Consider the following 11873-nt stretch of genomic DNA (forward strand, 5'->3'; position numbering starts at 1 on the left):
CCTTGTCAAATCTGTAAGGGCTTCTCAGGTGGCTCAGTATTAAAGAATCTGCCTGTCAGTGCAGGATTTGTAAGAGACATGAGTTATATCCCTGGGTCAGGAATTTTCCATGGTATAGTAAATGGCAACCCGCTCCAGTACTCTTGCTGGGAAATTCCATGAACAGAGTAACCTGCCAGGCTAGAGTCCATGGGGTTGTAAAAGAGTCAGACAGGACTTAGCAACTAAACCTCCACTAGTACAAGTCTGTAAAGCAAAATAATTTTGCTGGCGGGAAATGTAAAAAGGCAGTTTGTTTTCATTTGATATTGTTATTTTTTATTAAGGGTTTACATTTTAAAAAATGCTTATTAAACTTTCTTTCAAATTGTGTGACTTGTGTGTTTGTATGTACTACAAGACAGTTGTTTGAAATGATGTTTGATCAAGAGTGGGCTTCTTAATAAAAAAATGAAATGACTGGCATTGGAGGTTTCTGTGTAACATATGGTCAGTAATTGTTCTGCACATGTCATCATTATATAACAAGATATTCTCATAAGAAAAAAACAAACAAGCTAAGTGGCTAAATACTCCTCTTGCCCTGTTGGACTCATTTAATCCTTTTCCTCCTACAGTGTATCTGCTAACATTGGACAGTCAGCTGAGGCGTTAACTTCCTGTTATTTATAACCTCTGAAGGCAGAAGAAAAAATCGGTCTTCTTACTCAGAGGAGCAATAAGCAATGGATCCCAAAGGCCAGAGAGTGAAGCTTAATGATGGCCACTTCATTCCTGTCCTGGGATTTGGAACCTTTGCACCTCCAGAGGTAACATTAGTGGCTGTGGGGTGAGATATAAATACTAAGTGAATGTAACATGAGAGGAAAGGACTTGGGTTGTCAAGCACTGAGTTCCTGGGTGACTCTGGGAAGATCACGAGGTTCCACTAACCAGGCTAGAACCATGCCCTGTGAAAGGGGAGAGAGCATCCAGTCTTCACTCTGCATCAGGGTCTGAGGCTGTGCTCCCCTGCAGATTACTCTGGGTTCCATTCCAGTTTCTGTCTCTTTCCCAGCTTGGCAGAAGCGGTGAGACTCGGCTGTCAAGAACACTGACTGTCAGCTGCTTTGCTTTGAGGGGGATTGCGATGGTGGGGTTTCTCTGTGTATTTAATTAGTTCGAGAATTCTTTGCTCCTTCTGAAAAGACATGACCCAGAGAAATATTTGAGGTAAAAGTTCTCAAAGATGAGGTGACTGAAAACTAATGGGAGACAATTTCTTTTCTACTGTGGGGTGCTTCCTTGGTGCCAGGCAAGACACTCCAGCTGTGTTTTGCCTGTACTTCTCTTTCTGCTTGGAAACTTCTTCTAATGGAGAATATAGTGTCATTTGAGGGGATAAGCTACAGTCTTACAGGCAAGGTTTTGCAATGTTTCCTTGGGTTTCATAATGTGTTTTTATTAAAGTATAATTTTCAGTGCTTGGTCATAAGAGGGGTGTTGGTGATCATTAACAATGGATCTTTTATGGGGACATAGCTTTGTACACCTTGAATACAGTTTTTATTTAGTGTATTCTGTGTGGCTTCACTGGTAGACAGAGGTCTCAATAGTTTTCACCTGCTTTCTTGATGCTTTTACCAGGCAACTTACACCTTTATTGATTTTGCCTCAAAGTTCTCACAGTATAAATCACATCTATGGCTACAACCTTATACTTCTGCCCATGTTAATATATAAATATGTGTGAAAAAAGTCGGAGCAATAAACACCATTGACCAAACAACTACTGATCCTCTTACCTAATTGTCACCTGCACACAATCACTTACACACAAGAGCACACATAAAATGCACAACACCTTTGAAGTGTAGAATATGTCTTCCCTCTTCATGCCCAGGTTATACTACAACCTTCCAGCAAATCTCTGAAACTTGGAGTGGTCTTGGGGTCCTCTGATGCCAGCAATCAACCACTGACTGCCTGATATTAAATGTTTCTGGATGTTCGTTTAGTTACTTACTAGGAATGAAGCAGATGACAGACGATGAGATGGTTGGATGACATCACTGATGCAATGGACATGAGTTTAAACAAAGTTCAGAAGATAGTGAAGGACAGGGAAGTCTGATGTCTCTGAGGGCTCAAAGACTTGGCTATGACTTGGTGACTGAGCAAGAACAATGTTCAGGGAAACTGTCATGAGTTTATCACCACACATACAGAACTAACCAAAGGCACAAAGAAAAGTGGGTTCTTGGGAAGATCAACCTGGGCCTTAGCAATCTCTTAATCATGTGAATATTTAACTTGTACTTTTGTTGCTTATGTAGGTTCCTAAGAGTGAAGCTCTGGAGGTCACCAAATTTGCTATAGAGGCTGGGTTCCGCCATATTGACAGTGCTCATTTGTACCAAAATGAAGAGCAGGTTGGCCAGGCCATTCGAAGCAAGATTGCCGATGGCACTGTGAAGAGAGAAGACATATTCTACACTTCAAAGGTGTTGTGTGTTTTGTGTGTGCTTATGTGTGTAAGTGATTGTGTGCAGGTGACAATTAGGTAAGAGGATCAGTAGTTCCTTAGTCGATGGTGTTTATTGCTACAACTTTTTTCACACATATTTATATATTAAATCTAGTCCTTCTTCACCAAAACTTACCCCTCCTCCCCACCAAAGGAAGAGTGTAATTATACACTTCTCACCATCGGTGTGTTTAAATTTTGATTTTAAATTAGTCACATGCTTCTCTGAGCCTAGACCAGAGCAATGAGATTTAGTATGGGTGAACGAATCAGACAGAACAGTGATCAGATTATAGCTTTCCTTATCACCTGGTAGACTTTCTAGAATTTCTTCTCATTCTGAATCAGTTGTTAGATCTGCCGGTACTAGAGCATTAGGAGAGGCACTTTGTGTATCACACAAGATCTAGCCAAAGTGTCTTGACTTATCTTCTGCCCATGTTAATATTTTCAAGGTCTTTTCCCTACAGTTGCATAAACAGCAAAGTATTAATTAGTTCTGAGAGATCTGATTGTTTGATCCAGTTAGAGCAAGTTTGTGAACAGGTTTCAGGTTCTATCAAACATAATTCAGACGATGACCATGGTAATTATTCAATAATTCTTTTTATCTCTTTCTTCATTTCACTCCATTGTGACTGACATAAGAATCTGTCTGATTCACCTGATGATAATTTAAACAAATAATAAAGCTTACATGGGTAAGTTAGGCCGAAAAGGACCTCAAAAGGAAAATGAGCATCTTTCTTGGGGTCATTTGTTTTAATCAGTAAAAATGTCTAAAGTGTTAGACAAGTCCTTCAGTTGTGTCCGTCTCTTTGTGACACCGTGGATTACAGCCTGCCAGGTTCCTCTGTCCATGGAATTCTCCAGGCAAGAATACTGGAGTGGGTCTCCTTCTCCAGGGGATCTTCTCCAGGTAAGAATACTGGAATGGGTTGCCATTCCCTTCTCCAGGGGATCTTCCCAACCCAGGGATCAAACCAGAGTCTCCTGCATTGAAGGCAGATTCTTTACTATCTCAGCCACCAGGGAAGCCCTCAAATGTCTAAATGTTAGATGAAAGAAGAAAAAAAAAATACCTGAAGTATTGGAATTCCCTGGGCATCCAGTGGTTGGGGCTCAGTGTATTATTACCATGAGCCTGGGTTCCATCCCTAACCAGGGAGCTAAGATCTCTTCAGCTTCACATTTAGGGCTCCCCACACCTGCCACCAAATTACCTAAAAAATTACTTTAACACAACTCTTATTGTTTAACTTCTGCAGCTTTGGTCCACTTCCCTTCGTCCAGAGTTGGTCCGACCAGCCTTGGAAAAGTCACTGAAAAATCTTCAACTGGACTATGTCGATCTCTATATTATTCATTTTCCAGTGGCTCTGAAGGTTGGCAATCTATTTTTAAAATCAATCACATATATGTTTTTTCTTGCCTCAGAATGCTTATAAACTGGCATGGATGGGTGACAAGATTTTCCTTAGTAGGTTGCAGGGAAGCCCTCACTACAGCAGAATCCTCCCAAATAATCATTTGTGATCCTCTTTTTACTGAGTTTCTTTGAATACGTTACCTGCCTCCCAGAGAAAGGAGTTAAATAATCTGACTCAAAAACTTGTGAAAATAAAAATATGTGAGTTCCACACACAGTCAAGATTATGACGCCTGAGTCTCTGGGGATTTCATGAATCCAGAGTTTGGTGCAGCCGTGCTGAGCATGACACTGCCTTACATTGAACCGGATGAGTTTATCTGCTCTTTCAAGTTGAGCAGATTGGGTAGTGCTCTTTCTGGGTAGGTCTAAACCTCCCTGCCTTTATAGGGACTGGGGAAGCCTTGCCTACACTGATATCTGTTTTCACAATGTTTGTAGACTGCATTCAACCACTAAGAACTGTATCATGTAGAACTCTTGATTTTAGGTTATAGAATCTACTCAAACCATCTGAAGCAAAATAGTTTGGAGGACTATGTAGATGGCAAGTCCCAACCATGGAGATCTAAAGATTTGAGGTACTCTTCAGAAATGTCTTTTTAAAAACAAAACAAACAAACAAAAAAAAGAAACTTTTATCAAAGCAATCCTCTAAGTTTGCTTTATTTTTACTGAACATTTTCCATTGGTGGCAAATATGGCTTTGGGGGAGCTCAAAGCTCATGGTCAGGAACATTTGAAAGCATTTCTGGATCATCCACATTCCATATCAACTTAAGGAGAGCCTTGCTAGTTCACATGCCTGCCCTAGGATATCAGATGCTCAGAGGGAAAAGGAAGTCTGATTATCTAGTGCAGGTCAAGGTTGCAAGTTTTATTTGGGAAATCAAGCCAAGTAGCTTACTGCCATTCCCAACTCAAAAGAGGCATTTCAAAAGGGGCAAGTACTGGAAACAAACAGAATTCACATAAGCCACTATGAGTCCCATTAGGATATAGAAAAATTATATTTATTACAACAGATATTATGTGTAAGAGATTAGAATAAGCCTCCCTCTAAAGACATTGCTTACAACTCCATATGCAATCACTGCAAATATTAGTATCTAGAAAGTTGTAAACCTATCTCATGAAGGTTTAATCCCTGGTGGCTGGCAGGCTGGCTAAATGTGGAGAAATTACTTTGTGACATCTCTGAAATGACTGCTTTCATTCCAGCCAGGGGAGGAACTTGTCCCAAAAGATGAAAATGGAAAACTAATATTTGACTCAGTGGATCTCTGTCACACGTGGGAGGTGAGTCTGGGGAGGAGAGAACCAGGGGAGGAACCAGGAGAGGGGAAACCTCCTTCCTTTCTTCCACCTGTGAGTATGGGCTGTGGACCATCAGACTCAGCAATTCATGAATCTAAGGGCTGGGATGCTGGGATTGTGGCCAGGAAACCATTGCTGAAATATTCAGAGGGAGGAGTGGAGGAGGAGAATTTTGGCCAGTAAGACAGCCATCTATTTCCTTCCACGTGATATGTCTTCTCTGAGGTTTTTCTAAAGAGGAGATGGTAATTCTTCTTGTGTCTTTACCTTCTTCTCCTTTTTCCTTCCTTATAATCAATGCTAATTCTTGACAGGTGACATTTTTTACAGATTGTTTTTCAGCTTTTATTTTTGTTCTATTGCCCTTCCAAGTGACTGTTCATGACTGTTACCTACCCCTTCCTCCCAGGCCCTGGAGAAGTGTAAGGATGCAGGGCTGACTAAGTCCATTGGGGTGTCCAACTTCAACCACAAGCAGCTGGAGAAGATTCTGAACAAGCCGGGGCTCAAGTACAAGCCCGTCTGCAACCAGGTGAGCAGCTCGGCTCTTCTCCTTCCTGTTCTTCAGAACCTCCTTCTTGCACTGGAGCCTGATGTCTGTCTGTCCTCCCCTCCTTTATGGGCAGAAGATTCTAGAGAATAGGACCCACAATGATATCTGTGTCTGATAATATCGGGGTAGAAAATGTGGGAGACCTTCCTGTTAAATTGTGGTGGGGACTGAGGGAAGGTAATGGAAGTGAAGTGGGTTAGACTAGACATGCAGAACTGAAGGAAGGAGGTGTTTCCCTGAGCTGAAAGCATGACCAGAAATTGATGTGAAAGTGCTCGGAGGGAACTGTGTACAGGAAGAAAGACAATGAAAATATGAGTTTCCCAAGTGGAGCATTAGTAAAGACTGTCTGCACTGAAGGAGAAGCAGCCTCCATCCCTGGGTCAGGAAGATCCCCTGGATGAGGAAAAGGCAACTCACTGCAATATCTTGCCTGAGAAATTGAATGAACAGAGGAGCCTGGCAGGCTACAGTTCATGGGGGTTGCAAGAATTGGACAGGACCTAACAACTAAACCACCACCACCAAGAACAAGTCATATAAGATGGGTTTCAGAGTTTGTATGGGGTTTGAATGACTGAATCCTTAGTCTTGGTGTCTTGGCATTTATGAGTACAGTACAGAAACAGGAAGCACAGTATAGATGATGAAAATCATCCAGGTAAGAGGGTGAAGGTAAAGGATCTTGGTAATACTAACATTAGATGAAATATTTACTCAAATGTAGAGCCCATCTTGGAATTTTCTCTATCCTGGATTGGTTTTCCCATCCATGTCTATCATAAAATTAACTATATAAACACACTTTTCTCTATTTTTCTCTTGATGTTGATATTTCCAGTTTACATGTAAGTTGCAGTTTCTCCTTTAGCACCTTTTAAACTTTTAATCTTCCTCTGTCCTGTTAATATTACCTTTTCATATAATCTGACACTCTTCTCTGTTGGCATTCTACAGGTGGAATGTCACCCTTATCTCAATCAGAGCAAACTGTTGGATTTTTGCAAGTCACATGATATTGTTCTTGTTGCCTATTGTGCTCTGGGATCCCAACGACTAAAAGGATGGTAATGAACCCTAATGAAGACAACAAGGAGTTTCCTTGAAATTCAATTTTTGATGAAATAGTTTAAATCGTACAGTACTCAGATAACTCTCATAGGCAGAGGGGAGAAATGGGAAAGATGGAAAGAATTCTTCTCTTTTATTTTCCTAGCACCCAGACAATTTTTCTACATTGTATTCGTCTTGTAGATTCATCAGGGACATGTGTCTGTATTAAAATCTCTATATAATCCCTCTTTGAGATCAAAGACACAAGCTTATGTCATGATTTACTTATCTATTAACTAATGAACACATTTCTAAAAATATGCATTTCTAGCCTCACTTACCTTATGTTTAAAATTGGGATAGTAATATGAAACTCCCAGATCTATCATGATAGAAAAAATTCCAATGTGAAGCATTTTTTTAAACATCCATAGAAGACTAATGGTGAAATGAATTGCTCTCATTTTGAGACTATTCCATTTTTATCAATACCCTAGAAAAGTGAAAAGTAAGAAAAAAAAATCTAGTCTTTTCCTTTTCTTTCTCTATTCATGGTGATTAAAGAAGAAAACCACCATTGAGAAGTAAAAAAGAAATAAAATCCACCTATGTAGCAGCACTGTCTCAACTCAAATCACCCGCACAGCTATGTAAACACAGAATGGGAGGTGACACAGTTGCAGTTCTGATTCAGTTGGTCTTCAGCTCAGCCATGGAATTTGCATTTCTAACAAGATCCCAAGTGATACTGATGCTGTTGGTCCATGGACCACACTTTGAGAAGCACTGTTTAGAGTGGACCTACTTGGTCTGTTTGGGAAGTTGCCTCACAAATAAGTCTCAGCACTTTTGAAATTCCTTCCAGGGTGGACCCGAACCTCCCTGTTCTCTTGGAGGACCCGGTTCTCTCTGCCATTGCCAAAAAGCACAAGCAAACCCCAGCTCTGGTTGCCCTTCGCTACCAGATACAACGTGGGGTTGTGGTTCTGGCCAAGAGTTACAACAAGAAGCGGATCAAAGAGAACATACAGGTGATGAGTGGGGCTGTGGGCAGAGGGATCCTAAGGAATATCCTTCATGAGGGTCATTCTTTGTCCAACTGAGGACAGGTATCGCTTCCCTGTCCCCTCTTCTTATCCCCATCCAGTTGGAAAGTCCTCCAGTCCCCAGGGGAAGGCTGGCTCCTTGGGGGGAGAGGTTAACGTCATTCTTCCTTCCTTCCAGGTATTTGACTTTGAACTGACTCCAGAAGATATGAAAGCAATCGATGGCCTTAACATCAATATAAGATATAGTGAGATACTACTGTAAGTGACTTGCAGATGTTTCACACAGTTTTCTGTAGCAGCAGGTCAACAGGAAACTAAGCTTTTTCAAAGCTTAGTTTTAGGGAGACAGTCCTAATTTCCAGCATAGGAGTAAACCAGAGGCTTCCTGCAGACCTCAGACGAAAGGTTTCCTCCAATGCTCCATCTCTGACCAACAGAAATGTGATTGGGGCCCAGGCCAGCCCAGAGATGACATGGTGGTGAGTTCACTACCTTGTGCCGCTCATCCCTGTGTCTGGTACACCTCCTTTCAGGGCCCAGGCACCCTGTGGACACAGACAGCACAGTGCTTTCCACCCACTATTCTTTTAAGGGCTTCTTAAAATATTTCATCTTCAATTCTTTTCACATCAGCAGAAATGATTATATTAATGATTACCATGTAATAATGAATCCATTCTTTAGCACGTTCATGTTTATCCTAATACAATTGTAAAATGCCATGCTTACGTTTTTATGGAGGAGGGGCCCACAAAGGCCAGTGTGCATGGGTACTGAGAGGTCACAGTGGGCCTGCTTCAACACCCCCCCACCAAGAGTCTAGTTGCTTTTCTCCCTAATGGGCATTTCTTTACCAAGCCATCATTCATTTCTTTCAAATTTATCTCTTCATCAGCCTTTTCCCCCTGTTCCAATTCCCATTTCTTCATCTTTATGTCACCAAATGAATTACAAGTAGATCATGAGCTTAACTGACCCTCCAGTGAGCGATGGCCATGTCCTTGGCAGGACACACTCAGGTTAGATCGTCTGGTCTCTCTGGTTTTTGAGTCCAGACTCACCCCAGTATAGCCTTTGTCCATCAGGGCTCCATCCCACGGGGAGCCCCTACCTCCTTGACTTTGACTCAGTCAGTTCCATGGAATTTCAACTGCTGAATTACTGCATGTGGTTGTCAGGATCGAAGAGACAAAAGGCTAATCAAACACAAAGAAGTTGAAAGGAAGTTTAAAGAGAAGGAAATACGATTTAGTGATAAAACAAACATTTAGTTTTGAGTGAAAGAGCTGAAAACTCTCTCTCTTGTTTGTAAAGCTGTATTTTGATAAATGAAAAAAGATGGATCCTTTTGTGTACTCAGCCTTTGAAGTATATTTCTATATGCTCCTTCATTAGGCTGTGAATGCCTAGACTTCCTCACATTTGTGGGTTTAGGTCAACAGCACAGCTCTTTTGACATGGAATTGCTCAGAATACACTATTTCATGAATTGAAAAGAACAGATTTAGGAAGAAAAATGAGAACATAAGAAGCAGAAGACAATGGTAATGCTAATTAGGAACAACAAGCGTTCTCATAAATTATACAATGATTCAGTCTCTAGTTATGATCACTCAGATGAATGTGTTATCTCTTCATTATATTAGAAGTTCCTCACAGGGGGCACCCTGTGTGCCGGCTTCAGTAGTTATTTTCTGAACGTTGTGTGAAAAAGATCAGCTAATTCCTTAAGGGCTGTCCTTTTCACCCTCTAGGGTCCTAAGTTCTACCTGTGGTGGAAATGACCTCCACTCCACTTTAGCCATCATTCATTTTTAAAACACTTTCCTTACTATTAAAACATTTAGAAAAATTTTATTTATTTTTGGCTGTGCTGGATCTTTGTTGCCGCATGGGCTTTTTCTCTAGCTGTGGCGAGTGGAGGCTACTCTGCAGTTGTGCTTCATGGGCTTCTCATTGCAGTGGCTCCTCTTGTTGTGGAGCACAGGCCCTCGGGTGCACAGGCTTCAGGAATTGTGGCCCCCGGGCTCTAGAACACAAGCTCAGTAGTTGTGACGCATGGGCTTAGTTGTTCCACGGCATATGGGGTCTTCCTGGACCAGGGATCGAACCCGTGTCTCCTGGATTGGCAGGCGGATTCTTATCCACTGAGCCACCAGGGAAGCCCCTAGCCATCGTTCTTGGGCCCTCTTATAAATTGTAACCTGAGTCGAATTACCTGTCACTGTGGAGTGGATATTACATGTGGATGTTGGGACTGGACGTGCAGGTGCTGTGCGCACATGGAGCAGACACTTGCCTGTGTGCTTGTTGGGGGAGAAGGAGGGACGTGTTTGTAGATTCAGAGTGTCAACCCATCCTGACTGCATCACAGAGTCAAGCTCTCTATGACAACACGACAGATTTAATAAATTAACACTCCTCTTTCTCTTTCAGGGGTGTTGGTCACCCTGAGTATCCATTTTTTGAAGAATATTGACTGTGAGCTGTACACCGTGCATTCTACCAGAACGTCTTGCTTCTAGGGCCGTGAAGAGGATTTCTGTACTTGGTAGAGGTGCTTAAAGGAAGTGTCTCTCTTTCAAAAACTTGCCTTTGCTTTATTAAAAACCATTTTATGAAATAATGAAGGCTTGAAAGTATTGATTCTTGTCTTCCCAATAATTAAAATAATACGTGTAAGCTACATAAAATTTAGAAAATAAAAGAGGAAGTTTAGAAAATGAAGCTAACCTGTGATTAATCCATTTAGTAATACTTAACTTTGGTGCATTTTCCTTTGTCAGTGAAATATTAGTCAGTTGACCTAAGAAAGAAATGGAAAATTTTATTCGATTTAAATGTGAGGGTTAATACCTTCAAGGAAGAGCATCTCAGAAAGTTCTGAGAACTGTTCTGTCCATTAGAGGTCTAGGTACAGTTATGGAAGTTTTCAGAAAGAAGGCTGTACATCAAATGACATATTATTGACAGTGTACATAATCCAGGTCTAAGCATCATCGTGCTGGGTCATGTAACCCCTAACAAGGTCAAGATAGAATGCTCTCTTTTAAGGAACTGTCTTATGATGCTGGGAGAATGTTGCTTTTCATGGTTGAGCAGGTCTTCCCTCTGATGGGGGAGGTCTGATCCACGTGTCATGCAGACACACAATTCACAGTGAGGAGAGAGAACTGCAAAGGGCAGAGAAGAATTTTTTGTTGCTGAAGTTTATCTTGTCTTTTCACAAAATATGTAATTTATTTCACACCTTCATAATTTTCCTTTCCAAATGTGTGTGCATTCGTGCTATGTCACTTCATGTCTGACTCTTGGTGACCCTATGAACTGTAGCCTGGGAAGCTCTTCTGTCCATGGGATTGTCCAGGCAAGAATACTGGAGTGGGTTGCCAGGCCCTTCTCCAGGGGCCCTTCCGGATCAAGAGATTGAACCTGCATCTCTTGCGTCTCCAGCATTGGCAGGCAGGTTCTTTACCACTGGCGCCACCTTGTGTATTTATTTATAAATTGAAATAATCTTCAACACACAGGTTGCATACTTATTTTTTGCTTAGCTTAAGTATCTTGGTAAGCTATGACAGTATTTTAAAATTTCAGTATTATATTTTGCCTATTGTAAAGCAGTGCATCATATCAAATTATCTAGTTTTAAGTCATCTGCCCATGCTCTGAATTTTTTAAAATTAATTTATTTTTTGTTGAAGGATTATTGCTTTACAGAATTTTGCTGTTTTCTGTCAAACCTCAACACAAATCAGCAATAGGTATACATATATCCCTTCCCTTTTGAAACTACCTCCCATATTCTTCCCCATCCCACCCCTCTAGGTTGATACAGAGCCCCTGTTTGAGTTTTCTGAGCCATACAATAAATTCCCATTGGCTATCTATTTAACATATGGTAATGTAAGTTTCCATGTTACTCTTTCCATACATCTCGCCTTCTCCTCCCCTCTCTCCATGTCC

General features: G+C 41.2%; 1 protein-coding gene across 2 annotated transcripts in view; it reads left to right on the plus strand.

Annotated features, from left to right (window-relative positions):
- The window catches only part of LOC145531318 (aldo-keto reductase family 1 member C3), a 17444-nt gene extending 6911 nt beyond the window's left edge, over positions 1–10533 (plus strand). Inside the window, exons 3-11 of one of the 2 annotated variants that reach the window (XM_081553419.1) lie at positions 618–809; positions 2316–2483; positions 3775–3891; positions 5157–5234; positions 5662–5784; positions 6763–6872; positions 7724–7889; positions 8083–8165; positions 10344–10533. In XM_081553419.1, the coding sequence (XP_081409545.1) occupies positions 726–809; positions 2316–2483; positions 3775–3891; positions 5157–5234; positions 5662–5784; positions 6763–6872; positions 7724–7889; positions 8083–8165; positions 10344–10386 (972 nt within the window). In that variant the 5' untranslated portion in view covers positions 618–725 and the 3' untranslated portion in view covers positions 10387–10533. Of the gene's footprint in view, positions 1–617; positions 810–2315; positions 2484–3774; positions 3892–5156; positions 5235–5661; positions 5785–6762; positions 6873–7723; positions 7890–8082; positions 8166–10343 lie in introns of those variants that run through there. The other variant, XM_081553420.1, reaches the window with a different exon arrangement.
- Positions 10534–11873: the final 1340 nt, after the last annotated feature.

Source organism: Giraffa tippelskirchi, chromosome 13, assembly GCF_054371585.1.
Source record: "Giraffa tippelskirchi isolate mGirTip1 chromosome 13, T2T-mGirTip1v1.2.pri, whole genome shotgun sequence".
Classification (NCBI taxonomy): Eukaryota; Metazoa; Chordata; class Mammalia; order Artiodactyla; family Giraffidae; genus Giraffa; species Giraffa tippelskirchi.